Below are 27,894 nucleotides of genomic sequence, written 5' to 3' on the forward strand. Positions count from 1 at the left end.
CTCACAGTTGATGATTTCGAAGATTCGGAGAAAAATATTCTTGTCTCATTAAGAAATACTAAAATAAGAAAGATAGGAAATTTCTTATTCCAAAAACGGGCCTTCCGTTTGATGCCTATGGTTTATACAAAAATACATCAACCTGCGTCCTCGTAACTTTGACAATCCAAAATTTTTCATTGGTTACAAGAAAGGCAAGTGTGTTAAGCAAATCGTCGGTATACATACCATCGGGAGCGTACCGCAGAAAATTGCAAAATTTTTGAACTTGGAGAATCCAGAACGTTATACAGGGCATTCATTTCGTAGATCATCAGCAACCATGCTCGCCGAAAATGGTGGTGATTTACTATCGCTAAAGGAGCTAGGAGGATGGGAGTCTTCAACAGTGGCAGAAACTTACATAGAAAAATCAGTTTCCAAAAGAATGAAAATAACAAATCAACTTTTCATGATAGCTCCAAAATAATGTGTCTTTAGTGGATACAAATATTTGCCATTCTTCAGTAGCATCATCTTCTTCTATAAAATCTGTAAATCCCTGGGAAGGATTACAGATTTCTAAGAACAACAAGTGCACTTTTAATTTCCATGTTCATTATAATGAAAAATGAATTTTAGTATAAGACATTATGTATTTTTTATCCTTACTTGTGTTATTGTTCAATAAAATTTGTTATTAAATAGTAGTGTTTATTGCTCTAAAAAATCTGCAGTATGACGAAAAATCTAGAACGCAACACGGCCGATAACAAATAACGGCCTTGGCTGCTTATGATCCTCGGCTATCGCCTCGGATCACAAACTTCAGCCCGGCCGTTATTTGTTGTTTATCGGCCTTATTACGTTAATAACTATAATATGACAACTTTTATTAAAAAACAGAATCGTCGAAACCAAACGCTTAATAAAATCAAGCAGTTCTTAAGACAACGCTATTCGACTGTTATAAAATAATTCAATCCTTTTAGAATTTCTTTTTGCTCCTTGGGTGGCCAATAAAAAATGAGACTGCGAGGAAATTAAAATTCCAATCGGCATAACCAAAACAACGTTATTAGCTCATTATTTTTATCTGCCTACGAATTTTTTACAAAAAACTCTGATTAGAGAGGTTGATTGATGTACCTAATAATTGTTTTTATTTACTTTCTAGAAGCAGCAAATAGAACCAGTCAAAATGGCAATAGACAGGCCCAGTGACAAGTTCTTAGGTTTTCTAAACAAACACTATGGTTTAAATAATCCTATAAAGCAGATGAACAATTTCGTCGTCTTTGATGGTTTCTTCCCTAAGTCTATGGATAGTCCTAGATCGATTAACACAGATCAAAGGTAAAAAATCTGTTTTAATAACAATTTTAAAATTGTTTTAATGAAACCAAATTTGTACGCGTGTGTGTAAGGAACAACCTTATTGTGAGATATTAATTTATATTTATCGTATTAAAGTCATGGTGCTTTTGTTAATATTAAATTATACAGGGTGAGTCCTAAATAAGTGCGATATTTATCGGAGTGGTATATTTTGACCCCAGGAACTCGTTTGTGAGGTTTTTCACAAAAGAAAATGAACCAAAAAAAATATTATGAAGATTTTTTAATTTTCAGAGGCACGCAAGGTACACAGAGGAAATGTCCAACCACTTCAAAATTAAAGCAAAAAAATATTTATTTTTTAAATTTTCAAAGTAAATTAATTCAACAATTTTGGACATTTATCGAGTCCTACCAACTGTGGAAATATTTGCACTTATTTAAGACTCTTAGAGATTTATACCGGGTGCGTCTCAAAAGTGGTTCACCCCAACTTTTTAATTTTTTAAAAACGACATTATTTAATATGTTAGTATATGACCTAAATTAAGATTGACTGCCGTATTCAATTGTTTTCAAAAGTTTCAGAAGAGGGCTTCAAGAAAATGACACTCTAAATAGAATAACATACCATATGTCAACTTTTGACATTTTGGGATATGGTTTATTTGAAATTGTAACATGCGGTTCATAACGACAATTTGACTCGAAATACAAAATGTGTGTTACCAAATTATTCGTAAAACATGATTTTTCACAATATGCTAATGAGCCCCGCTTGTTCCATTTGAAAAACTTTGAGATATGATTAAAAATACGATTTGGGCTTTTTTTAACCTGCCAGGAAAAGACACTAGAAAAATTAGACAATCCAATCTATTTTTCCAAGGCTCCTTCATTAAAAATTAGTGTTTTTAACACATCCATGGCACTCTAGATTGAAATTTAAAATTCGATTTTTTTTAAGCGAAAATGTCAATGACATATGATCTGGTATTTTGTTCAGAGTGTCATTTTATATCGAATAAAATAAAAAGATGAATACCGAGGGTGCCCTTTAAAAATCAAAAGTTGTATTAATTTCCGGTGAAACAGGAAGTGACCGAAAACAATTGAATGCGTCAATCAATCCTAATTCATGTCATTTACTAACATACCAAATCTCGTTTTTTTTTATCTGAAAAAATAAAAAAGTTATAGGGGTGAACCACTTTTGAGACGCACCCGGTAGATTGTGTTCGTATATATATATATATATATATATATATATATATATATATATATATATATATATATATATATATATATATATATATATATATATATATATATATATATATATATATATATATATATATATATATATATATATATATATATATATATATATATATATATATATATATATATATATATATATATATATATATATATATATATATATATATATATATATATATATATGAAATGAACAAAATTCTTACAGCTTTAGTGTATATTAATAAATAATATTTTCTTGCCTTTAGCTGTGTATTTTTTCTAATTTCGAAAAATCGAAAGTAGAGAAAAAATTAAAAAAATAAAAAGTAAAAAGAAAATTGTTTTGCTTGTCGTAAAGGGGGGAACCAGCCCCTGGACAGCCCGCCTGATGAAGGGTAGGCCCAGAAACCGGTTGTGGGAGTGGAGCTTGGTTCCCCCCTTTACGACAAGCAAAACAATTTTCTTTTTACTTTTTATTTTTTTTTTTTAATTTTTTCTCTACTGTCGATTTTTCGAAATTAGAAAAAATACAGCTAAAGGCAAGAAAATATTATTTATTAATATACACTAAAGCTGTAAGAATTTTGTTCATTCATATATTTGAGCGGGCCGAAAAACGCTCTTTACCATCTTTTGACGGGAGATGCACTAATATCTCACCGACACTTTACGACATCGTCTGTAGATATAGAAGAAGTTTTGCTTGCCGTATCGGTGAGAACCAGCCCCTGGACAGCCCACCTGATGAAGGGTAGGCCCAGAAACCGGTTGTGGGAGTGGAGCTTGGTTCCCCCTTTACGACAAGCAAAACAATTTCTTTACTTTTTTATTTTTTTTTTAATTTTTCTCTACTTTCGATTTTTCGAAATTAGAAAAATACACAACTAAAAAGGCAAGAATTTATATATATATATATATATATATATATATATATATATATATATATATATATATATATATATATATATATATATATATATATATATATATATATATATATATATATATATATATATATATTATATAATATATATATATATATCAGCAGATGATTAAGAGTTGAAAGGAGTTTTAATCATCTACTGATGATGCTAACATGGTTAGGTTAGCGGCGTTCAGTGCAAAAAGTAAAGTGTTATGGTGTATTGTGGCGAATTAGTGTGTTTATATTTTATATATATATATATATATATATATATATATATATATATATATATATATATATATATATATATATATATATATATATATATATATATATATATATATATATATATATATATATATATATATATATATATATATATATTGACAAGCAATTTTAATTATACATTTGTCTATTTTCTAAAGATACAGATAAATCAAATATATTTTGATGATGTATATTATAGTTGGAGATTGGAACTTTCGGTGGTACAAAATAAACACACTAATTCGCCACAATACACCATAACACTTTACTTTTGCACTGAACGCTTGTTTCGCTAACCTAACCATGTTAGCATCATCAGTAGATGATTAAAACTCCTTTCAACTCTTAATCATCTGCTGATGATGCAATATGGTTAGCGAGATGCACGTCCAGTGCAAAAGTGAGATGTTTTGGTTTATTGTGATTAATCAGTGTTTTTATTTTGCAATTATATATAAATATTCAATTAACATACATATTCATAACACACATAACTACAATTCAAGCAAACAAAACAGTTGTTGAGATGTTGAGGACACTATTATTTTATATTATTATTAATTTGAGTGCTTTATTGATCAAGTCTAACAATTTTTGTTGTTCCTAATAGTTATACTCCAAGAAATAAACAATCATCTAACCATTTACAACAGAACTATTCTTCATCCCCATATGGACGATATGCTGCTCCTAGACCACCTTGTAGTATGGGACAGGTACTAATAATTCATCTTTATTATTAAACAAAACGAATATAATACTCTTTTAATTAATCTGTTTGAGTCAAATTCGACCCTTTTAAATGGAAACATCCTTTTCTATAGGAAATAGACGAAAACTAATATCGGTGTCTGGAGCTCAATTTTCATCAAAAACATGATGGTGAAAACCGCACATCAATATCTGTTACCGTTTCGGAGTTACGGGGTGTTTTTCAAAAATGTGCATTTTTAATAAATCGCTGTAACTTTTTTGCTATGGATATTTTTTTATTTCTATGAAATCATTTCCAAAGCACCTTTTCACGTAGAATTTAATGGTTTAAGTATATTTTTTTATAAAATTAATAATTTAAGAATTATTAACAGAAAATTTGATTTTTTATTTGGGACACCCTATATATTTTTAATTAACTGCAAAGAATTTAAAATTACCTTTCCAAAAATATAGCACACTTGATATTTTATTATAATCCCCTTCGAAATATAGAATTTTGAAATTTCGCCCCTTTTAACTAGTAGGCTTTGGACCCCTTATTGATGATATGCCCTTAATGGATCTCGAAAACATATTTTTCCAGCAAGACGACGCACCGCCTCTGAACGCTGAAGTTATTAGCAAATTTTTGCAGCCAATTTCAAGAATAATTAAATAGCTAACCAAGATCCCAGCCGTTGGCCGTCGAGGCCGCCTGACTTAGTGCTTATTGATTTAATCCGATGGATATATTTGCGGAAGAATAAAGGTTCCTTATTCTTCCGTATAATCTAGACAAGAATTAAAAATACTTAGCAGTTATGAGAGGATATATTTCACCCCCACTGAGTTAATGAATTCCGCGAGAAATGTTCAAAAACTGCCCCGTTTGTCCATAACAGAAGACGGTCGATATGTCGAAAACCTATAGCAAAATCTCATGTCTTGGTTTGCTGTTTATTTTTATTGTTATTAGATATAGTTTAAATGTGTTGATGTTGGTTAAATATATTATAAATTGTTATAAAATTCTGCATCTCTCATAGCAAATATCATTTTCGTTTTAATTGATGCTCACAGCTAGAATTTTTTTGCATTACAGCCGGTGCCGAATTTTTATATACTCTAATATCTGAAAGAGGAATCGAGCAAAATATCAATTGTGTTATATTTTTGGAAAGGTAATTTTAAATTCTTTTCAATAAATTAAAAATATACAGGGTGTCCCATATAAAAAATCAAATTTTCTGTTGAAAATTCTTAAATCATTAATTTCAAAAAATATATACTTAAACCATTAAATTCTACGTAAAAAGGTGCTTTGGAAATGTTTTCATAAAAATACAAAATTTTCCATAGCAAAAAATATACAGCGATTTGTTAAAAATTCATATTTTTAAAAAACACCCCGTAACTCCGAAACGGTAACAGATATCGATATGCGGTTTTCACCATCATGTTTTTGACAAAAATTGACCCCCAGACACCGATATTAGTTTTTGTCTTTCTCCTATAGAAAAGGGTGTTTCCATTTAAAAGCGTCGAATTTGACCCACCCTGTACATATGTATAGTTGATATTACATGACATTTTCTTAATTATTTTGCAGAAACTTACAATTAACATTGATTTAGATTTTTGTTGCTAATGTTAATTAATCAGTTGCAATTATCATACACTCAAAATCTCTTGTAAACCACATTCCTTAGTTTAAGTGGATCTAACCGTTGATTGATAGAATTGGGAAGATACACAACCTAATGTGCGAATGCGTGACAATGCTGATTTGATTTCCCCTTACGCCACAAGTGCTGTACGGTTGAGCCTCTACTTGTTCTGCGGCCAACGCATAAAGCACTCATTTTCTCTAATTCGGCTAGCAAAAGCATATCGAAGACGGTGAGGAACTGAAAGCGACACTGTTGCCATATTAAAATGTGTAATATCTGTAACACCTTTGACGAAAATATCTTTGGATGAAAAATCCGCGTTTAAGTATTGAAAATTTAATCGTGTTAAACATAAAATAAACAACAAAAATAAAAATTCTTTTAAAGGTACTGAATATTTTGAATGATCGAAAAAAGTCGTTTAGTTGGCTTGGAAATGACGAATATTGAAATTTACCATAATATTTTACAATATGAAATAACAGAGATCTTCATTTCCAAGCCAACTCTGATGCCGTTCTTTGTTCAATCATATAATATTATATTAAATTTTGTCTAATAATAGAAAATCCGTATTATTAACGTATTATACCTACTCTACGGATTAGTTCGTAGTTCTTGCAACACTGTATCCAGAAACCAGCCACTCTGTCGACTGAAAGCAGAACTACGATACAGTATTTTTTATCCGCAGCGTTGGAAACGACTATCAGCGCGTAGGGGCGAGGACCTAAACTAAATCACGGGCATATAACAGTAACGCCAGCTATATCTCAGACATATTTTGTGCCACAAAATTGCCCATAAGCACAGAATATTCTGTGCGATAAGGTTACGCATCTTATTATTTCTTCACTCAACGTATATGTAACGTATAATGTTTCTATAACACATTCTAATTAAAAAGTTGATCATATGGTAACATCTAAGCTTAAATTATTCACCAATAACACAATTACCACGTCTATTTATATTAATAAACTAAATATTATTTAACCATTTTTCAGATCATTCATAACGACTCACCAGTCATTAAACGAAACAGCGAACCGTCTGGGTAAGTTAGCTACAATCGGGCAACATTGTAAACGGCATGAGCATATTTTTATCTGAACACGGCTTTATTATTTATTTTCATTCAACTTATCCGTAATTTTTAATTGTTTTGGAATTACCTATTTTTATTTCTTTATATTTACAGTTTTGGCATTTGATTTTGTTCCACTTTTAACAAGTGTTAACTTTTTATTATTTTGACCTAGAACTTCACTCTAGTGATGAGCGAGACTGATTTTGGTCTTGCATTTTGTGTAAAAGGCGTATTCTCACGACTCGTCTACTGGCAAGTATTTTTTTTGGCATACAGGGTCTGGCGAGAATGCGGCGTAGTTCCTATAATAAATCACTTAGAAATTCTGTATAGATGCCCGACGCACCATGTATACCCTGTATACCAATTACAAATGTTTGTCAAGTAAACGAGTCGTGAGAATGCGCCATAAGACTAGCGTTTGATCTGCGAGACCAAGACCAAGATCGACTAGTGTAAGACTTCTCCAAGACCAAGACAAGCAGGCAATGCAAGACTCTGGTGGTTTCCTTTTTATGTTTATGTGATAGAAATTAGGTACTTATTTGTTCAAAATCATTGTTTTAAGTTATTAACTACAAATAGTGTTTTCACAACTATTGCTAATAAAAAAAAATGTTGCTTTAATATACTCCCCATCACAAAATTCCGCCACCCTAAAAATTTGACTAAGTTTGATGTTTCATAACTTTTTATTTTGTAATCCGATTTTTATGATTATAGTATCAGTGTAAAGATAAAATTATTGGTATTCTTTTCTATTATTTTAATGGTTTATGTTCTTCGGTTAAGTGGGTTTATACTGGGGTAAATCAAAACGTTGTTTTTTGCAATAAATTCAAAACACCCTGTGGAAAAAATGAGACGGACATTTTGGATAAAAAACACTTTCCTGACATCTTAAAAGAATTCCTAACACAACATTTTTTAAATTATCCCATTATCTCTATTCTTTTATAAGCTACACATTTTTAAGTAAAGTATTGATTTCAGAGATACTTTTATTGACAAAAATAATAATTTAATAGCGTGTATGTCCACCTCTCGCAGCAATAATAGCTCGAGGTCTTCGTCGTATCGAATGAATAAGGGTAGTTATTCTATAGATTGATGAATGTCAAGCTATAGATCAAGAAAAGATCGTTACCCCGCGCAACGTGGGCCCGCATTATGATGCATCAGTATAAACTGATTTCCAATAAAAGGAGCAAATGGAACGACAACTTCTTGTAGGACATCCTCAAATTAACGGTGGGCATTGAGAGCTCCATTTTCAACAAATTCAAGATTGTAAAAAAATGAGTACTTTATTTAAAAATGTGTAGCTCATAAAAGAATATAAATAATAGTATAATTCAAAAAATGAAATGTTAGGAATACATCTAAGATTACAGGAAAGTTGTTACCCAAAATTCCCGTTTCATTTTTTCCACAGGGTGTTTTGAATTTATTGCAAAAAACGAAGTTTTGATTTACCCCGGTATAAACCCATCTAACCGAAATATATAAGTTTCATTAAAATATTAAAAAATTAATGCCAACAAATTTATCTACAAACTAATACCAGAATCATAAAAGTCGGATTACAAATTCAAAAGTTACGAAATATCAAACTTTTGACTAAGCTTGGGGCGGCGGAATTTTGTGCCGGGGAGTTTATAACATATTGAAAAGCAAAAATTTTACATAAATATTCTAATAACTTCTTTCTTTATGGTTTTATTTACATTAACTTACTAAAAATATTATTTATTTAAATATTTTTTACGTAGAAAGTTTCTCTAGAAATAATCTGTTTAAAAATGCAACACTTGCAGTCTTGCAACAAGACCGAGACCAAGACTGGACCCTGCAAAACCAAGACTAAGACTAAGAAAGGGTATATGCAATGTAATTGTGAAGTTGCAAAAAGATTTGCAATTTAATACAATATTATGATCGAAAAAACCAGGCCAGCGATGGCTATGAAATGAAGATCACTGTCATTTTATATTACGTAAAATTATGCGGGGAATGTCATTGATGTTCATTTCCAAACCAACTGAACGCCGTTTTTTTTAGACACAATTCGCAATTATAACATATCTTTAAAAATGAAATACTTTTATTTTAATAACTGTGACAATTATTGCGTATACAAATTTTATAATAAATTTATTGGAGATTGATTAAAACTCTGTAGTTTGTTTATCAGCAAATTTTTAAGTTCAAAAAATAAAGAAGTTAAAGCCTGTTAAATGTGGTACAAACTAAAATCCTAACGCTGTATTTTAATTAAACTTGTGCTCTGTTTTTATGTGATTTTGGTTTGTCTTGATTTTCATTTAAGTTCGCTTTTTTTCTTTGTTTTCTTGCAGGACTCAAATAGTATCCCAATAAACACTAGCACCGCATATTATACTCTATCCTAGCCAGTATTTTGTACACTATTCCAGTGATAAGGCCCACCAAGCGAACCACAACGCCACCAAGCCCGATCGACCCCAATCTCTTAACTTAGATGTCCCCGAAACTGCTCAACAAGACGGCAACGATGTTATCGATGGCAACATCGAAGCACTTGAAGAAAACGAAGACGAACATGATAAGGAAAACGGTGCAGATAGTCTAAACGGAGATGGCGACGTGGCAAACATGGATGAAATCAAGGAGGACATGGAGAAGATCGATATTGCAGCGCTGGGGGGTTCGCCGTTGTCCAGGGGGTCGAAGAGTCCTCTGATTGAGGCTGCGGGAATCGTTACTCCAGGAAGAAGTACTCCAGGACTGACGGAGCAAGGGTACTTTGACTTGAAATTTTACCACAATAAGTTGTGGTAAGGGTACAAACCGTTACTTATAGGCATTTAACTTTTAAATTATAAGGAACTGTAATAATGCTTGCCCTATACGTTCAGTCATTACATGAAATATTTAAAATAAAATTTGGTATCTATTTTAAAATTTTGTTAGCAGTTGATAACTTTTGTTTTAATTCTTTGAAAGTGGCTAATTTATGGTTTTTTATTTTCTTTGACTATTTAGTTGAGGCACATGGACAAAATGGATCCAGACCCATTTAATAGTCTATTACGCTGTACTGTTCGGGTTGTTATCAGGGGTCGGGGAAAGCGGGTGTGTGGCCGAAGAAAATATATATTATATTTCAGAAATCTGCCTAAGGCTTAGCCCGATCCTATGTGTTAATCCACACCCAAAATTCCAAACACACGTGCTTTGATTAAGGCTTGATTAAGGTTTGCAGAGCTTCAACATTTACCATAAAATAGCGAGCAAGTTGTTACAAAACCATATAAATTATATATCACTGTAATCAAAAAACTTCAATCTATTTCCGTATTGTAAGGGAATTTTAAATTATGTCTTTTTTTTTCGAGAAAATTTAGTCCAAATATTAGTCCTAAAAAACTCATAGATCTGGTACAAAATTATTGAAGTACTTTTTGACATCTAATAAAATAATATACTTTTTATCAACTATGTAAATTATTGCAATTATAGACTTAAGTAATTAATTTAATCCGTATGAGCTGCATATTATATTTTAAACTTACTTTTAAATATTGCATTTGTTACGTTACAAAGGTAAAATTGCAATGTAATAAATACTAAGTGAAAAGTTAAAAAAAAATAAAAAGATAGTAAATTTGACTTTATACAATTATTAGGTATTAGGTATAATAGTTGTAATAAATAAAACAATAAAAATTAGTGTAAAAGTCTGTTAAAAAAAATCAAATTTGTCATTGTCATGCTACAATTGGAAATGGCTGACCGTCTAGGGCTTTATACATTTTATAACAGCTTATTTTCTTTTATTTATTTAATTATATAACTTCTGTTAATACAAAAATCACCGCATTAAAAATATTTTTAGGAAAAATAAACGAATCTCACTGGAAAAAATTATTTGGTATTTTATAGAAGCATTTCTTTTTTATTTGAAAAAAAAACTAATTGTGATTTTTACCACCAAAGTTTCTAGTGTAAGATAAGTAGACAGAGCTGGTTACTTCAATTATACAGCGCAATTCATAAAAGCTCAAACGCACTGACGACCAGGTCGCAGCGACCAGCCAACGGTCGCTTGGACCAGTAAATCCAATGACTAAAGAATACAAGGACATGTAACGCCCATATACGGACTGCAGAAGAATTTGTTACGTTAAACGCCATCATTTTGGAGCCTACGGATGAGTCACCACTCACCACCTCGTCAACAGCGACAATTTTAGCGATTTTTAATAATTTGTTGTGTGTAGTAAACTTTGTATAAACTTTATTACAATGGTGATGTGTTCAGCTTTCATTTACACTTAACGCCGCAACGATAAGAAAGAGCCAGGAGCCAGGAGTTGCGTTTCATAAGTAAATAAACAGTCCACGTCACGTTTTTAGCGTTTTCTTATTGAATTTGGTAATTATTTTTCTAATACTACTGATGCACTTGATATATGCTATACGTCGATACTAGTTTTGTACCTTTTGTTAACATTTTAATACGTTTTTTTCGCAATTAATTAGTATGATACCACCGCCTACACCATAGGCGTAGTCAAAACATTTATCAAAATTATAAATATCCCTTCAAGCAGCTAAGTGAAGAAAAATATATGGCCACGGCACTGTTTGGTGCCATGGTAACAATTTGGTGTCGGGTGCTATATGTCCTTGTATTCTTGAGTCATTGATTAAATCAAATGGTACAACGCGCACTAACGACCACGACCAAGCCTGACTGTTGGCTGGTCGCTGCGACCTGGTCGTCAGTGCCTTTCAGATCTAAGGGTACATCTCCTCTATTGAAAATGTTCAATTTTTGTATTACAGCATTTCTAAACATGTTTGTTACGTACATAGATCCAGCTCCAATTAATTTAATGTTACTATATTGAAGTTCAACTTCAAGAACAGATAAATATTTATAGCTTACTGCTAATTAAGTAGATTTACCTTTGGTTATGATACAACATATGTATATTTAATTTATTTCTGAATAAAATATCTTGCACTAATTTTCTGTTTTTGCTTTTAACTTGTTGTATGTACAGGGTGGCGCCCCTAATACGACACGAATACTCCAAGGAGTACTATAAGTTTGTAAACAACGTTTTGTGTTTAGTAGACGGAACTAATCAGTGTAACCACACAACGGTTGGTTATATTAATTTTCATCTACAAATGAGTGCATTCAGCAAAAAATCAAGAGTTTTAAACAATTTATGTTAGATATTCTCGAGGAGATTCTGGATGTATGCCAGGAGCCACCCAGTATATTTCCTGTATACCTATACCGTTAGTGCACAGAGTGTCCTATTTTAGTATGTTTTACAGGGTTTCTTGTTTTTGAGTAAGAGATACAAACATGCATTTCACATCACTGTGCTACATTTTTATGAAACTAAATTAAGATACTACACAAAGATTTTTCCTAGACCTCTTAGTTTCTGAAATACATTGGTGCAATCATTCTATATACAGAGAAACTACAGTATGATCGCGAAAACCGGCGTCCAGTTGGCTTAGAAATGACGATCAGTGACATTCCCCATATACAGGGCGAGTCTTAAATAAGTGCAAATATTTTTAAGGGGGGTATATTTCGACCCCAGAAACTATGAGGTTTTTCCAGAGATTTTTTTGAAAATTCTGAATTTTTTAAAAAAATAGAAATATTTTTAATATTTTTAGTTAAAAAACGTAGTATCTTCACAATATGGCAACATAAATAAATAGATTAAATCCTTGATTATAGATGATGAAAAACGGTAAAGAGAAAATATGTCTCTTTTATCGAAATCTACCAGCCCTAAAATATTTGTACTAATCATACTATTGTACTATTAGTACTATATAAATATAGTACTATATAAATAATAGTACTATATAAATAAAATGACAACGATCTTCCTTTCATAGCCATCGCGGCCGCCGTTTTCTTTTCGATCAAATTGTATATAAGTAGCGTGGAATGGCCAATAACCAAAATTTGATGTCGAATAAATTATTTGAAAGATTTAATTACTTAATTTAAACCGGCAGCCTATGTTAAAAAGTTAAATAATGCATTTTTACCTTGTTTATTAAAGTAAATATAGAGTGTATTATATATCTTTAGAAAGTTCATAACAAGACAAATAACAAGACAAATGAAATAGAAAAATAATATACATGGTATCCGCTTTAAAAAACGTAAGTTTGGGTTTGGGTCGTATTTTCAACTTTTTAAGTTATAATTTATAATTAGTTTGTGTGTAATAAGTAAGATACGAAATAAACTTTTAGTCACGTTATTAAGCTTGGCCGGCACAACCGTTGCCCACTTTTATATATTTTCTTTTAATCAAAATATTTTAGGAAACAAAAATAAATTATAATTATAAATATATAAACAGTTATTATTACATCAACAAAACTCACCTTCTTAACAGCACTTAAGGGACATAAAGGGCCATTACTACCGCTTTCCCGTTCAAAATATTCTAATAAAGTTGCGATGAGTTTTTTACGGCTATTAAGCAATATTGTACGCACTTTAGCACTAAAAGAGGTTCGAAAAAGAACAATATTGGATTGCAACGTCTGCTAGTAAACATTTTCAAGCTTAAAGTATCACAACACTATTTATTTAAACGATTTAAACCAAAAACTCGTAATTGCTCGTAATACAAAACTAAAGTGTCAAAACAAATGACAATGTTAGCAGAGATGTTAGGAAATAAGTAAATAAATGCGGCAACTTGACATTTTTTACAAAGTAAATGGGATACCCTGTACGCTGTATAAATTTACTAGATGTAAAGAACAAAAATGAAATTATTATATTTTACAGACCGTTTACGAACACTAAAGTCTGAAGCATTTTAATATTTTTAAAATATCTCATTTTCAAAAATAAATTTACAGATAACTACGTACGTTTAAACTGTCATAAAATCCGGCAGCTTACGAGCTTTCCACATAGATGTCTCAGAAATCGAATTGACATTGAAACCTAACCTCTAAAATTTTTGAAAAGATACTTAACCTGCATTCGATGTGCGATTTTTCTATGTGTGCTTATTTTTATTTAAATAACATAGAAACGAAGTATGACTTTTGTCGACTTAGAAGATGTTCCTGAATCATCAAAACAAGACACCAATAAGAAAGAATCAACACCTGTGGACCGTAATACCGGGCAGTGGGGTTACGATTTGTACCCTGAGCGGCGCCAAGAAAAAAAACCAACACCTTTAACACACTATATCCTTGGAAAGGGCAGCGAGAATTTGGAAAAAATCAAGTGCGAACGAGGCGTTTACAGGTGCTTTAAAGAAAGCCCTATCGTCAAGTTGATGTTAGGCGCTCTAAAATCTTCAGGTTGTCCAGTTGATATCCGTAGACATATTAGCTGTGAGGAATGTTCATTAGAAGTTAGTGGAGGCTTTGATCCCGTCTTAAACCAGGTTAGTATACGGTTTTTGTTTTATAAAAACAAAATGAAACTTAACATTTCTTTTAGGTTGTAATTTGCCACAATAATGCCTCGAAGGAAGGAATCATCCAGGGAGTTCTTTTACATGAAATGGTACATATGTTTGACTTTTGCCGCAACAACTTAGACTTCAAAAACATCGATCATCTGGCTTGTACGGAAATAAGAGCTGCTAATCTAGCACACTGTAGCTTTATGTCGGCTTGGGTTAATGGAGATACTTCGATATTTAACATGAAGGCAACCCATCAAAATTGTGTTAAAAACAAAGCGTTAACTTCCATGTTAGCCGTGAGGAACATTACACAAAATGAAGCTATTAACGCTATTGAACGGGTCTTTGATCGGTGTTACAATGACTTAGAACCGTTAGGAAGAAGACTAAGAAGGAGTAGTAATGATATGACCAAGGCTTATGAAGATGGCATTTATTATGGGTATGTTGATAGCTAACAAAGAAAAATGTAATTTGTAGTGTGTAATTCTACTTGTGATATATTTTCTTTAAAATTGTGATTATTTATTAAAGAAAAATTTAGTATTAAAAGTTCTGTCGAATGAATATATTAAAAGTGTTTTATTCAAAAATATGACAACAAAAAGAACAACGATAGAATTGATTTATATATTCATTTATTTTAGACAAAGATAAAATAGACTGGTATATCACATTTAGGTATAGTACATAAACAATAATCTTATCTTTCACATACATATTGATTTATTTCGAATATTCAGTTGAATTGACATACAGTTAACATGTAAGCTCATTGGACAACTTAAGTTAATATTAGAAAGATCATAATTTTAAGTATATTTTATTGAAAATTTCTTAAAACAATTCCTCCAGGATTGGTCAATGAAATATTCAATAAATATTACATCTAATATACAGGGTGGCGCCTCTCATACGGCGCGGAGGCTCCAAGGAGAAGGACAGATTGTATTGAAATGAAGTTTTATGAGCATATGTAGGTTAATTCAGAGCACTTTTTAAAAATATAGAGAGTTCTACAGGGTGTCCCCAAAAAAAGTTACATATCAAAGTTGTGTTTTTTGTAATGGAACACCCTATATATTAATTGATTTTCGGATTCTGGGAGAAAAATAAATGTTAGTTTTATAAGAGATGTATATGACTAAAATGTAAGGTTTTTGATATTTAACATTGTCTAGAAATAAAGAACAATTTTTAAAATACAATAAAGTCTTCCTAAATTGGAATTTACCCGGTATAGCCTAATATGTAGTTAAATTAACTATTGTACTTTAAATCAAATTAAAACTTGATCCAAAAAGTTATACAGGGTGAGACAAAATTAATATTAAACATTGGTCACCTTTACAAGCATGTTACTCTCTTATTTTAAACGGAACACCCAGTATATTATTCCGATATTCAGTGGAGAATTCATGTCTCTTCAAAATACTATTAAGGTTGCGTACCCCCCAAACAAATATTTTCCTAGATATTTTCATTTACATGATTTGATCTGAGTAGATTTTATTATTTGATAAAATCTAGGTGGCTGTGATATGGCCTGACGTTACTTCAACAGTACTTCAACATAGCTGTCTAATTAGTCCAACTTTAACAACTATAATTATCATTTTATGTCAGTTAAAACAAAAAAATTTCTCAGAAATTTGCCGAAAATGTACATTATCCTACATCAGAGAGAATTGATATGATGATTAGTTGGTGAATGCACACTGCATTCACCACCTAATAGAATACTTAAATGATCCTGATTTTATCTAGTCTGGGTTTTTTAATGGGGATATGTTAGACAGTGTTTACAAAACTCGACTAACTAGTGTCGACATGAGCGAAGCTATTATAGCTGCTTTTCGAGGTAGAACACCACATATGCCTTTTAAAATGAAAAGATCATTTTGAAAAGACAATAATTTTATACAGTTATACAGGCATTTGGAGCATTTGATTTCATCTAGCTAATTTTTGTCGCATAATTATAGGTTTACTTCTAGTTTTAATTCTGTAATAATTAAAATATGTTTTAAACGTGTATCTTTTTATTACCCTTGAGTATTTTACTCTACAATCTTTAATTTTTATGAAATTAATAAAAGGTATATCACACAGCCACATAGATTTTTTCAAATATTAAAGATTTACTGACGCAAAATCATAAAAATTAAAATATCCGGGAAAATCTTTGTCTCAGGGGTAGGCAACCTTAATAATATTTTGAAGATATATATTGATTCCTCATTGAACACCGGAAAAATATACTGGGTGTTCCATTTAGAAAAAAGTATTAACTTGCTATTAAAAGTGACTATTGTTCCATATTAATTTTGTCTCATCCTGTATAACTTTTCGGGTCAAATTTCAATTTGGTTTAACATACAATGGTTACTGTAATTAAATATCAGGCTATACAAGGTCAACTAAAATTTAGGTAGCTGTTATTGAAATTTAAAATTTACTCTTCGTTTTCACAAAATGTGAAATATCTCAAAATCCTTACATTTTAGGTATATGCTTCTTTAATAAAACTCACCTTAATTTTTTTCCTAGAATCCGAAAATCAATTAATATATAGGGTGTTCTATTACAAAAAACACAACTTTGATGTGTAACTTTTTTTGGGGACATCCAATATAATTCTATATATTTTTATAAAATGCTCTCAGTTGACCTACATATGCTGCCAAAATTTCATTTCGATATAAATTACCCTTCTCCTTGGAGCTTCCGCGGCGTATGAGAGGCTCCAACCTGTATGAAAAAAATTGGGTAAGTAAATACTTTGGTGCCATTTTGATCAGACAGTTTTTTTTTCATACATTTAAGCATTGTGCTATAGTAAATCTATATCTAAAAGTCCATAAATAAGTAACAAAGGAAGGACTTGAAGAAATTTTAAATAAATATTTATACATTTTTGTAAATATCTCTTTGTGATCAATAATATATATACATTCTTATATTTTTATTTAAGTATAAATTTAAATATAGTTTCAAAAGCATCTCATTTCAGCTCTAAAAATTTTAGGCCATAAAAAGCTTAAAAAGTGCAGTATAACTTCATTTTCTATTAGTTTTTGATTGTAAATTAACACCCTGTGTATCTTTTTGCATATTATTTATGGTATAATACAGGGTGGCGCCTCTCATACGACGCGGAGGCTCCAAGGAGAACGGCAGTTTGTATTGAAATTAAATTTTGTGAGCATATGTAGGTTAATTTAGAGAATGTTGTAAAAATATACAGAGTTTTACAAGGTGTCCCCAAAAAAAAGTTACATATCAAAGTTGAATTTTTTGTAATGGAACACCCTATACATTAATCGATTTTCGGATTCTAGGAGAAAATTAAAGGTGAATTTTATTAGAGAAGTATATGATTAAGATGTAAGATTTTTGACATATTTAACATTTTCTTGAGATGAAGAACAATTTTTAAAATTCAATAAAAGCTACCTAAATTGAAATTTACTCGGTATAGCCCAATATGTAGTTAACATAATGATTGTACATTAAATTAAATTAAAACTTGGCCCAAAAAGTGATACAGGGTGAGACAAAATTAATATTGAACATTGGTCACATTTAAAAGCAAATTACTCTTTTATTTTAAATGAAACATCCAGTATATTACTTCGACATTCAATGAGGAATTCATGCCTCTTCAAAATACTATTAAGGTTCAACAAAGATTTTGATAGATACATATTTTCATTTTTATGATTTAGTATCAGTAGATCTTTATTTGTCTCACCCTGTATAACTTTACGAGACAAATTTTAATTTGGTTTGACATACAATGGTTATTGTTAAATTAATTTTTGTTTGTTTGTTTGTGTACCTTGTTTTTTTACTTTGTTTGTTAGTTTACCTTTGTCTACAAATTGAAAAATTTTTTGACAATAAAGGCATTTATTTATTTATTTATTTATTTATTTATTTATTTATTTATTGTAATTAAATATCGGGCTATACATAATAAAATACAGTTTAGGTAGCTGTTATTGTAGCTATTATCACAGTTTAAAGAATACATATATATTTATATTCTTTAAACTTTGCTATTATTATTTATGTCAAAATCCTTACAATTTAGGCATATCCATCTCTCTTTGTCTGAGGGATAGGCAACCTTTATGGTTTTTTAAAGATAGGCGAATTCTCCGTTGAATACCAGTATAATATACTGAGTGTTCTATTTAAAATAAAGGAGTAACTTGCTTTTAAAAGTAGCCAATGTTTAGTATTAATTTTGTCTCACTCTGTTTAACTTTTCGGGACAAATTTTAATTTGGTTTAACATACAATTGTTATTGTAAAAAAATATCAGGCTCTACAGGATAAATTACAATTTAGGAAACTGTTAAAATTTATTTTACATTTTTTCAAAATGTGAAATATGTCAAAATTCTTACAATTTAGGCATATGCTTCTTTAATGAAACTGACCTTTATTTTTTTGGTAGAATCCCAAAATCAATTAATATATAGGGTGTTCCATTACAAAAATCCCAACTTTGATGCGTAACTTTTTTTGGTGACGCTCTGTAGAACTCTATATATTTTTATCAAATTCTTCCAATTAACCTACATATGCTCCCAAAATTTCATTTCGATATAAACTCCCGTTCGCCTTGGCGCCTCTGCGTCGTGTCAGAGGCACCACCCTGTATATACTAATAGATTATTTTCTATAAATAAATACCTATACGCACAACAGATTTGTTAAACAGTTATAATTTAAATAATTTGATACAATAGTTAAAAAATTACATCATATAATTCAGTACGTTACAGAGAATGTTTTACACAACAATAAATATAGGTATAGTTTCATATTTTAATTATTAAATTTGTGATGATATCGATATGGTAATTTTTATTTTGTATTTTTTGTTGTAACAGACAGAAATTGCTTTACAAACTAATTCACTTTGTGCATTTTTTTTTCAAAACGTTCATCTCCAAAGCCTGTAAAATATTTCATGTCTTGTAAATATATTTGATTTGATTAATTTTGTACACGTGGTAATGTTAAAAAATAACTTGAATAAATATGTTTTGATTCTTCTTAAATATAATGCAGTACATTTGGCATAAAAAAGGGAGTTTGTGATGATATGGTAAAGTTTTGATTGGATATTTGACTCTCAAAGTATACAGGGTGAGTTTCCTACTATGTTCTCTACGGGTATCTCGGAAACTACTAGAGCTAGAGAGTCGGTTAAATGAGGAAAGAATTGCAGTTTTGTGGAGTCACAAATATGCCCTTTCAGATTTTTGAAAAAGTTCATGGCTTACTAGACATTTCGAAAAAAAAAATTTTGGCTGTTTTAAAAATTATCCCTAATTCCATTATAATCTATTTTAGACAAAAAGTTTTCAGATAAAAGTTGTAGATAATCACATCCCTAATGAGTTTGTGTTCTCCGATTTTTTCTAAAGCCTGTCATTTTTGACATATGAGACAAATATTTTTTTTATATGGAAACCATAGTTGGCCATGTCTTCATAAAAAGCGTCATTTTTTAAGCTTTTCGGCGATATAAGCTATAATATGTTTTTTTTACAAAATTTCTGAATTATAGCCAATTCTTATCTTCTTGACTAATTTCACTTAGTCATGGTGTTCCTATTTTGTTATGATTTATAACTTATAAAAAGACAAAATATATTGTTAAATGGCTCTTTACAATTTACATTACACAAACGAAAACTTAAAAAAAATAGTATCACTACATACACTTTAAGTTCCTTTAGAAAATGTTCAGAAAATCTGCCATTGTTTTGAGTAGGTACATAAATGCATCTTTTTAAAACTGAATTTCTAGCTATTCTCACAGAACGACCGGTTGATTTAATTAAAATTCTCCTGTACCACCTCTTCGAGTGCCTCTCTTAATTCATAATTTCTTTTGTAAACCTTGTTGTTAACCATACCGCATAATGATCTAAAATGGATAGGTCAGGTGATCGAGGAGACCCATGCAATTGGTCCACCTCTTTCTATCCCTGAATCTACATAATTATGATATAAATAATTTTTAACATTTCTTTCATTGTGGGGGGGAGGTGGTGTGTCATAATGAAAGTCATGGTGGAACCATTCTATTAATGCGCGAGTATCTAAATTTAACTTTTCTAACATATCTTGAAAACCGTTCTCTAAAAAAACGTAAGTAATGTTCCGGTCAACTCAATCCTCGAAACTGAATGGCCAAGAAAAGTTGAACCAATATTCCTACACGCTTTTCTTGATTTGGAAAATTCATATTTACAATTTTTTTATTCTAATTTACAAAATTTGGATGTGAACATTTCAAGTTTCTGAGAGCAACGGCGATTGAACTTGTTTCCATGGCTAACTAAGTGAAATTAGTCAAGAAAGATAAGAATTGGCTATAACTCAGTTATTTTGTAAAAAAACATATTATAGCTTATATCGCTGAAAAGCTTAAAAAATGGCGCTTTTTATGAAGTCATGGCCAGCTATGGTTCCCATTTAAAAAACATATGTTTGTGTCATATTATGTCAAAAATGACACGCTTGAGAAAAAATCGGAGAATACAGATTCATTGGAAATGTGATTATCTACAACTTTTATCGGAATTTTTTTTGTCTAAAATATATTATAATCGAATTAGGGACAATTTTTAAAATAGCCAAAATTTGTTTTTTTTCGAAATATCTAGTAAGCCATGAACTTTTTCAAAAATCTGAAAAGCGCATATTTATGACCCCACAAAACTGCAATTCTTTCCTCATTTAAGCGACTCTCTATGTCCAGTAGTTTTCGAGATACCCATAGAGAACATCGTAGAAACTCACCCTGTATAGGAAATAACTGTTTTTAAACAGTATGAAAAATACTCAGAAATGTGTATCAAAATAAAAATAAACAAGAAGTAGTTACACACTTCTGAATGTGCTTTTATAGAAAAATTTTCAATTTCCATATATATGAGAGTATGAAATATATTTTAAAGATTGTCACGTAGAGTGGGGAAAACCAGGAAGCAACAAACGAGCCACAAGCGAAAATATCACAACTAGACCTAAATGCTATACAATATCCGTTTTTTCTACAACATTTTGCTTAATATTAACATTACAGTCGGTCTTACAACATAGACTAAATTACTAAGCTGATTTTTTCAAAAAAACTGTATTATTTTTTTTATAATTTGGCTGGTTGATTGTTACAATTTTTTAAAAAATAATTTTACCTTAACAAGAAGCATTTTATTTAAAGAATTCCTGATATGGGACGTTATATTTTACGGAATAAAATATAAATACATGAAAAAGAATAATGGCGAACAAAGAATGCAATAAAAATACGTTCTTAATAATATATGGTTTTGATTTAAGTCAAAAATTAGAAGAAAAAAATAGAAAGATCTCTGGAGTTATAAAAAAGTTAAACTATGATCTCAAACAACTTGAATTTATTCAAATCCCTCAAAATTATATTGAGCCTCAGATATTGTTCAAAAATTATAACAAAAAAAAAATAAATAATATACCTTTATATTCAAATTTATTTTCTATATTATCAAGATTGTTTAAAGAGTTAGATATAATAAAAATTTAAAACTTACTGGTCAGAAAACATATAGTTATTAATATTAATTATTGTAGATAATTTTCAAAGCTTGGAGAAATTAAAATTATTTGAAATTACCTGGCTACACATAGGGTATACCACAAACTATGCCCACACAATAACTATAAGTTAGTATCCTTGTTTATATATTCTTTTAGTATGTACCTACTATAGTCTATATGGCAAAGATATTAAAACCAGAGAACAGAACACCACTAATACACATTTTTATAATACATGACATTCGCCATTTTGTCAAGAACAGATTATAAGACATTTTAAACATTTTTCAAAAAAAAAAACTTTAAATTGCGAGTTAATTTTTCAAGGATGTCTTAACAAATAAATAAAAGATTAATTTTGAACTACACTACCGGATGCCTCTCAAAAGTGGCTCACCCCCTATAACTTTTTTATTTTTTCAGATAAAAAACGAGATTTGGTATGTTAGTATATGACATAAATTAGGATTGATTGGTGTATTCAATTGTTTTTGGTCACTTCCTGTTTCACCGGAAATGACTACAACTTCTGATTTTTAAATGCACCCTCGGTATATTTTTACTTTATTCGATAGAAAATGACAGACATCAAAGAGTCTTGGAAAAATAGATTTCATCGTAATGTTTTTAGTGTCTGGTCCTGGCCAGTTAGAAAATGCTATAATCGTATTTTTAATCATATCTCAATTTTTTCAAATAGAAAGAGGGTGGCTCATTAGCATATTTGAAAAAGGCCTTTTTTTACGAATAATTTGATACCACACACAGTATTTCGTGTCAAATTTTTGTTACGAACCGCAAGTTATAATTTCAAATAAACCATATGCGAAAATGTCAAAAGTTGACATATGATATGTCATTCTATTCAGAGTGACATTTTCTATCGAATAAAGTAAAAAAATACCGGGGGTGAAATTTAAAAATCAAAAGTTGTAGTCATTTCCGGTGAAACAGGAAGTGACCGATAACAATTGAATACGTCAATCAATCCTAATTTATGTGATATACCAACATACCAAATCTCGTTCTTTTAACTAAAAAAATAAAAAGGCAATGAGGGTGAGCCAATTTTGAGACGCACCCGGAATACAGTGTGTCCCCGGATTGTCTTTACAAGAAGAAAAAGTTTTTTATTGACATTTTGAGAAAAATGCAATCTTCAGAAAAAAATTTTGCTTGTTCTAAAATAGTTACTCCCGTTTATAGTTTTTCAATAAAAATATTGTTAAATTTTCCTAAAAGTCCTAAAATTGAAAAGGCGTTTCTATGGCAATATAATTTCGAATTAATTCTTTGATAGATGGTTATTATACAGGATGTCCCAGAAATGAGTGCAAGTATTTTAAGGAGTGGTAAGATCTCGATAAAAGAAACATATTTTCTCTTTATCGTTTTTCAAATAAGTCCAAAATAACAGAGTCATTTCACTTTGAAAATTTCAAAAAAAAAATATTTTTTGCTCAAATTTTGAGAACCACTGGATCTTTTTTGGATTTTCTTTCTTGTAAATTTAATCTACTACCTATGTTGCCATACTATCAAGAAATTATGTTTTTTAACTAAAAACCAAAAAAAATTCCAAAAATTTTAAATTTATTCAAAAAATTCCGAATTTTCAAAAAAAAAATTTCGCGTAAAAAACCTCATGGGCGTACGAAAGCGTAGAGCTGCATTGAAATATAAGTTTAGCAAAATTTACACTTTTTCTGTAGATGTTAAATTTACACTTTTTCTTTAAATTTACACATTTTCTGTAAATTTACAGATTTTCTCTAAATTTACACTTTTTCTGTAAATTTACACTTTTTCTGTAAATTGCATACTATCCAGCTGGACGACGTCTCGGCATCGATCTGTTCGTTACTCACTAGTTACAAGTGAGCATTGTTCTCCGCTGGTTAAGTTGCTATTGTGCCTACGTAGTACAGATATTCATCAGACGAATACATTCAAACCTAGTACTTTCAAGTCGAGAAATTTTGACATGTCTGCTAGACGATTTTTTATCCTAAGTTTACCTCATTTTCAGACGACAGTTTACGTCATCCCAGAGGTGGAGGACAATCAGATCCTGTTGCAAACACTAATGCATCGGAAAGGGTGACAATACTTTCCGGGTCGATTAAAAGCATATTAGAAAACATATTAAACAAAAAAATGCATACTATTATATCACACACATTCGAAATCCAATACATAATCCCTAAAATAATAGATCACTCGATTTGCTGTACTACGGTTGTTAGACCCAGATTCAGTATAGACGGTGAGGAATAATTCTTGAAGTATTTTTGAAGAGAGTGTGGTTTTGAGAACAAAATATATCTTTGAATATACTCGGATATTGCATGACTTCAATCCTTCAATTAATTGCCGCAGTGGTTCCCTAATTCTGTCTTAACTAGTGAAGACTTTTGTGAATAAACTGGCGTAGAACGGAGTTCGATGGGAACTATGTTGTTGCTATAACTATGCTGTTGCCACTAACGCAGAAATTGACAGAAAAAGTGTAAATCTACAGAAAATCTGTAAATTTACAGAAAAAGTGTAAATTTACAGGAAAAGTGTAAATTTACAGAAAAAGTGTAAATTTACAGAAAAAATCTGTAAATTTACAGAAAAAGTGTAAATTTACAGAAAAACTGTAAATTTACAGAACATCTGTAAATTTACAGAAAAAGTGTATATTTTGCTAAAACTATTTTTCAGTATTGCGATGGCAGCTCCACGCTTTCATATAGGCGTGTTTCTGGGGTTGAACTATACTACCAGTTAAAATACTTGCACTTATTTCTGGGACACCTTGTATAATAATTTTGATTAACGTCATATTTTTTGCTGTTGTTAAAATATCACATTTTCCGTTAACTATTATGACCAATGATATTATCACCCTTTCCGTGGCATTGAACTAAATAAATTTTGTGCTCCTTTAACATTTTAAAAGAGCAAAAATATATGACGTTAATTAAAATTCTCTCAATAACAATCCATCAAAGAAGTAAATCGAAATTATATTACCATAGAAACGCGACTTGATTTTAAGACTTTCAACTATATTTTCATCTCTCTAAAAAAATCCTATATGGGTATTTCGCCACTGCAAGAAAATCTACAAAATAAAATAATTATTTTTTCTAAACACTGCTGCGTTAATCCAAAATAACTACTGACAGCAGTTAGGTTTACTGATTAACAAATTTACCTAACGAACAAAAAATGCTTAACGGTTCGGAAAGTTTCCCTTCCGTCGTCGGAAGCAAAAAAATACAAAGAATAAAGAAAAAAACTATTTAAAATATTTAATAATATTTTCATGTTTTTTTTTTAATTTTCTCTAAAGCGGTATGGAAATTTCGAAAAGTATAAAGGGGATTAATCATTTTAGAACAAGCAAAATTTTTTATAAAATTTTTTGCACTTTTCTCAAAATGTCAATATTAAAAAAGATTTTCCTCTTGTAATGACAATCCAGGGACATACTGTATGTTATTACAGTATTGTCCTTGTTTATATATAATCAAGGGTATTGTTAACAGTACTCAAAATAACTAGTGTGAGATTAGAACTACTATTACAAGAGCAAATTAAAAGTATCTTACCAATTATAAAAAATTGAAATTTTGTGACACCTCAAATTTGGATTGAGCAAAATAAATAATTAATTTTATTTTTTATACTTAATGAAATAGAAAACATGGCTTCTAAAGATTAAAAAATATAAATAAAGATTTTTTCGATTCATTCTGTTTTTGATTTTGATTATTTTAAAATAAAAATTTCACGATTGCATTCTCTATACGCTCTGTAGAGAAGTTAGAGACACTATATGCTATAATATTTATATTTCGTTATAAATAAACTTTAAGAATAATTTAAACATATATTTTTATATAAGTATATAAAATTTTTAAATAAAATATATATTATTATCATAACAAAAATATCATTAGAATAAACCTGTTAAATTGTATTTTTATTTCTATATCGATATACAGAGTGAAAAAAAACAAAGAACGCGCTATATAGACACAGGTAATAGTAATAGTAATGATGTAGAAAATATATATAATACGATCGAAAAAAAAAACTCATCGCAGTTTGGTTTGGAAATAACGATCGATGATATACAGGGTCGCTGATATGTATGGGAACAGTCGATTATTAGGTAAACTATACTAGGTACCGCAACAAGTTAAATATAAAAATTAAGATTTTTAAATATCTATTAGCGAGTAATAAATTACTTACAGGGTAATAAATTACTTACATTAAATACAGGGTCGGTTATGAAGTCGTGGTACATCAAACTTTCCTTTTTTTTAATGGAACCCCCTGTATATTATTGCATATTTCAATTCTTCCTTCAATTTTAAGCAATAATCGTAATACAAAATGTACATAAATTGAAGAATAGAAATGTTAAACGAAGATTTTGTAATTTCCAGACTTGATATAATCTCATTTTATACATCTATAAATGCTAACTTGAGAACTAATGTCAAATATTATTAAGTATTACAGTTTCGGCAGAATGGCATCGTTAATTGAAACTGAACATATCGAAATTAAGTAAATCAAATTGTTTAAGTTTGTTTAAGTTGATATTTTCAAAACTCAATAACTCGGAAACGGTTGCTTTGAAGTACATTGTGTGTATTTCGATTTTTGCTTAGAATTGAAGGAAGAATTAAAATATGCAGTAATATACAGGGGGTTCTATTTAAAAAAATAAAACTTTGATGTGCCACGACTTTATGACCGATCCTGTAGACTTAAATTTATTACCCGCTAATAGATATTTAAAAACCCTATAACTTTTGTATTTAACTTTTTGCGGTACCTCTTATATTTTATCTAATAATTGACCGTTCCCATACATATCAGCAACCCTGTATTATATGCAATATTTGATGGTGAATGTTATAGATTGTCATTCTAAGGTAACTTTAAGCCGTTATTAAGATCATACAGTTAGTTTAGTGGAAGCAATTAAGGGATTATACTATAATATAGGAGTTATTTTTCACACCCTGTATATAGCGATTTTATAGTATAAGATTATTATTTTGTGCGGAATGATATTGAAGGATTGTGGTATATGTTCTCTAAAATTACAGATATGAAGCTAAGAATTAGAATAAGGTAGTTAAATAGTGGTGTTTCTCGAAAATATATAGGGTGTATTTACTATAACATAAAAATCAATTGAGAAAGGGATGCCACAGATCATTTCACGAAAAAAGTTAATATTAACATATGCAAGCAATATAAACAAAGCAGAACACCTTGTATGAGAACATAATGGAACGCTACTGACTTGTCATAATATACCTTAATACTGTTACCAACACATTATTTTTACCAACACAAGTATTTTTATGAAGAATTACCACCTAATGTGGAAGTAAAAATATCTTTTCCGGTTTATGAACTACTAGATCCTACTTCCATAAAATGATCTGTAATGATGATTCGAACCTTTCTTTGGAAACATATTGGTATAGGTATATGAAAAAGCTGAACTAATAGGTATATTAGATTAACTTTTCAATTAATATACTGCCCTACAAGATATTTCAAAATATT

At 30.0% G+C, this 27,894-nt stretch overlaps 2 protein-coding genes across 2 annotated transcripts in view; both read left to right on the plus strand.

The window, feature by feature from the left end:
• The window catches only part of LOC115885965 (alpha-tubulin N-acetyltransferase-like), a 73,416-nt gene extending 63,028 nt beyond the window's left edge, over positions 1-10,388 (plus strand). The window contains exons 4-7 of the mRNA XM_030904999.1: positions 1,157-1,335; positions 4,380-4,485; positions 7,143-7,192; positions 9,661-10,388. Of these exons, the coding sequence (XP_030760859.1) occupies positions 1,157-1,335; positions 4,380-4,485; positions 7,143-7,192; positions 9,661-10,045 (720 nt within the window). The 3' untranslated portion in view covers positions 10,046-10,388. The remainder of the gene's footprint in view (positions 1-1,156; positions 1,336-4,379; positions 4,486-7,142; positions 7,193-9,660) is intronic.
• A 3,829-nt stretch (positions 10,389-14,217) lies between these two features.
• On the plus strand, positions 14,218-15,266 carry LOC115885990 (mitochondrial inner membrane protease ATP23 homolog). The gene is made up of 2 exons (XM_030905024.1): positions 14,218-14,673; positions 14,730-15,266. Exons 1-2 carry the CDS (start codon positions 14,317-14,319, stop codon positions 15,153-15,155), a joined length of 783 nt encoding a protein of 260 aa, XP_030760884.1. The 5' UTR covers positions 14,218-14,316; the 3' UTR covers positions 15,156-15,266.
• Positions 15,267-27,894: the final 12,628 nt, after the last annotated feature.

The sequence above is a fragment of the Sitophilus oryzae genome, unplaced genomic scaffold, assembly GCF_002938485.1.
Source record: "Sitophilus oryzae breed Bouriz unplaced genomic scaffold, Soryzae_2.0 scaffold_465_pilon_pilon, whole genome shotgun sequence".
Taxonomy (NCBI): domain Eukaryota; kingdom Metazoa; phylum Arthropoda; class Insecta; order Coleoptera; family Curculionidae; genus Sitophilus; species Sitophilus oryzae.

What these genes read in the sequence shown, in the direction of transcription:
- LOC115885990 (XM_030905024.1), top strand. Translation starts at nt 14,317, where the DNA reads ATGACTTTTGTCGACTTAGAAGATGTTCCTGAATCATCAAAACAAGAC. An exon ending in TTGATCCCGTCTTAAACCAG is followed by an intron (nt 14,674 to 14,729) that starts GTTAGTATACGG and finishes CATTTCTTTTAG; the next exon opens with GTTGTAATTTGCCACAATAA.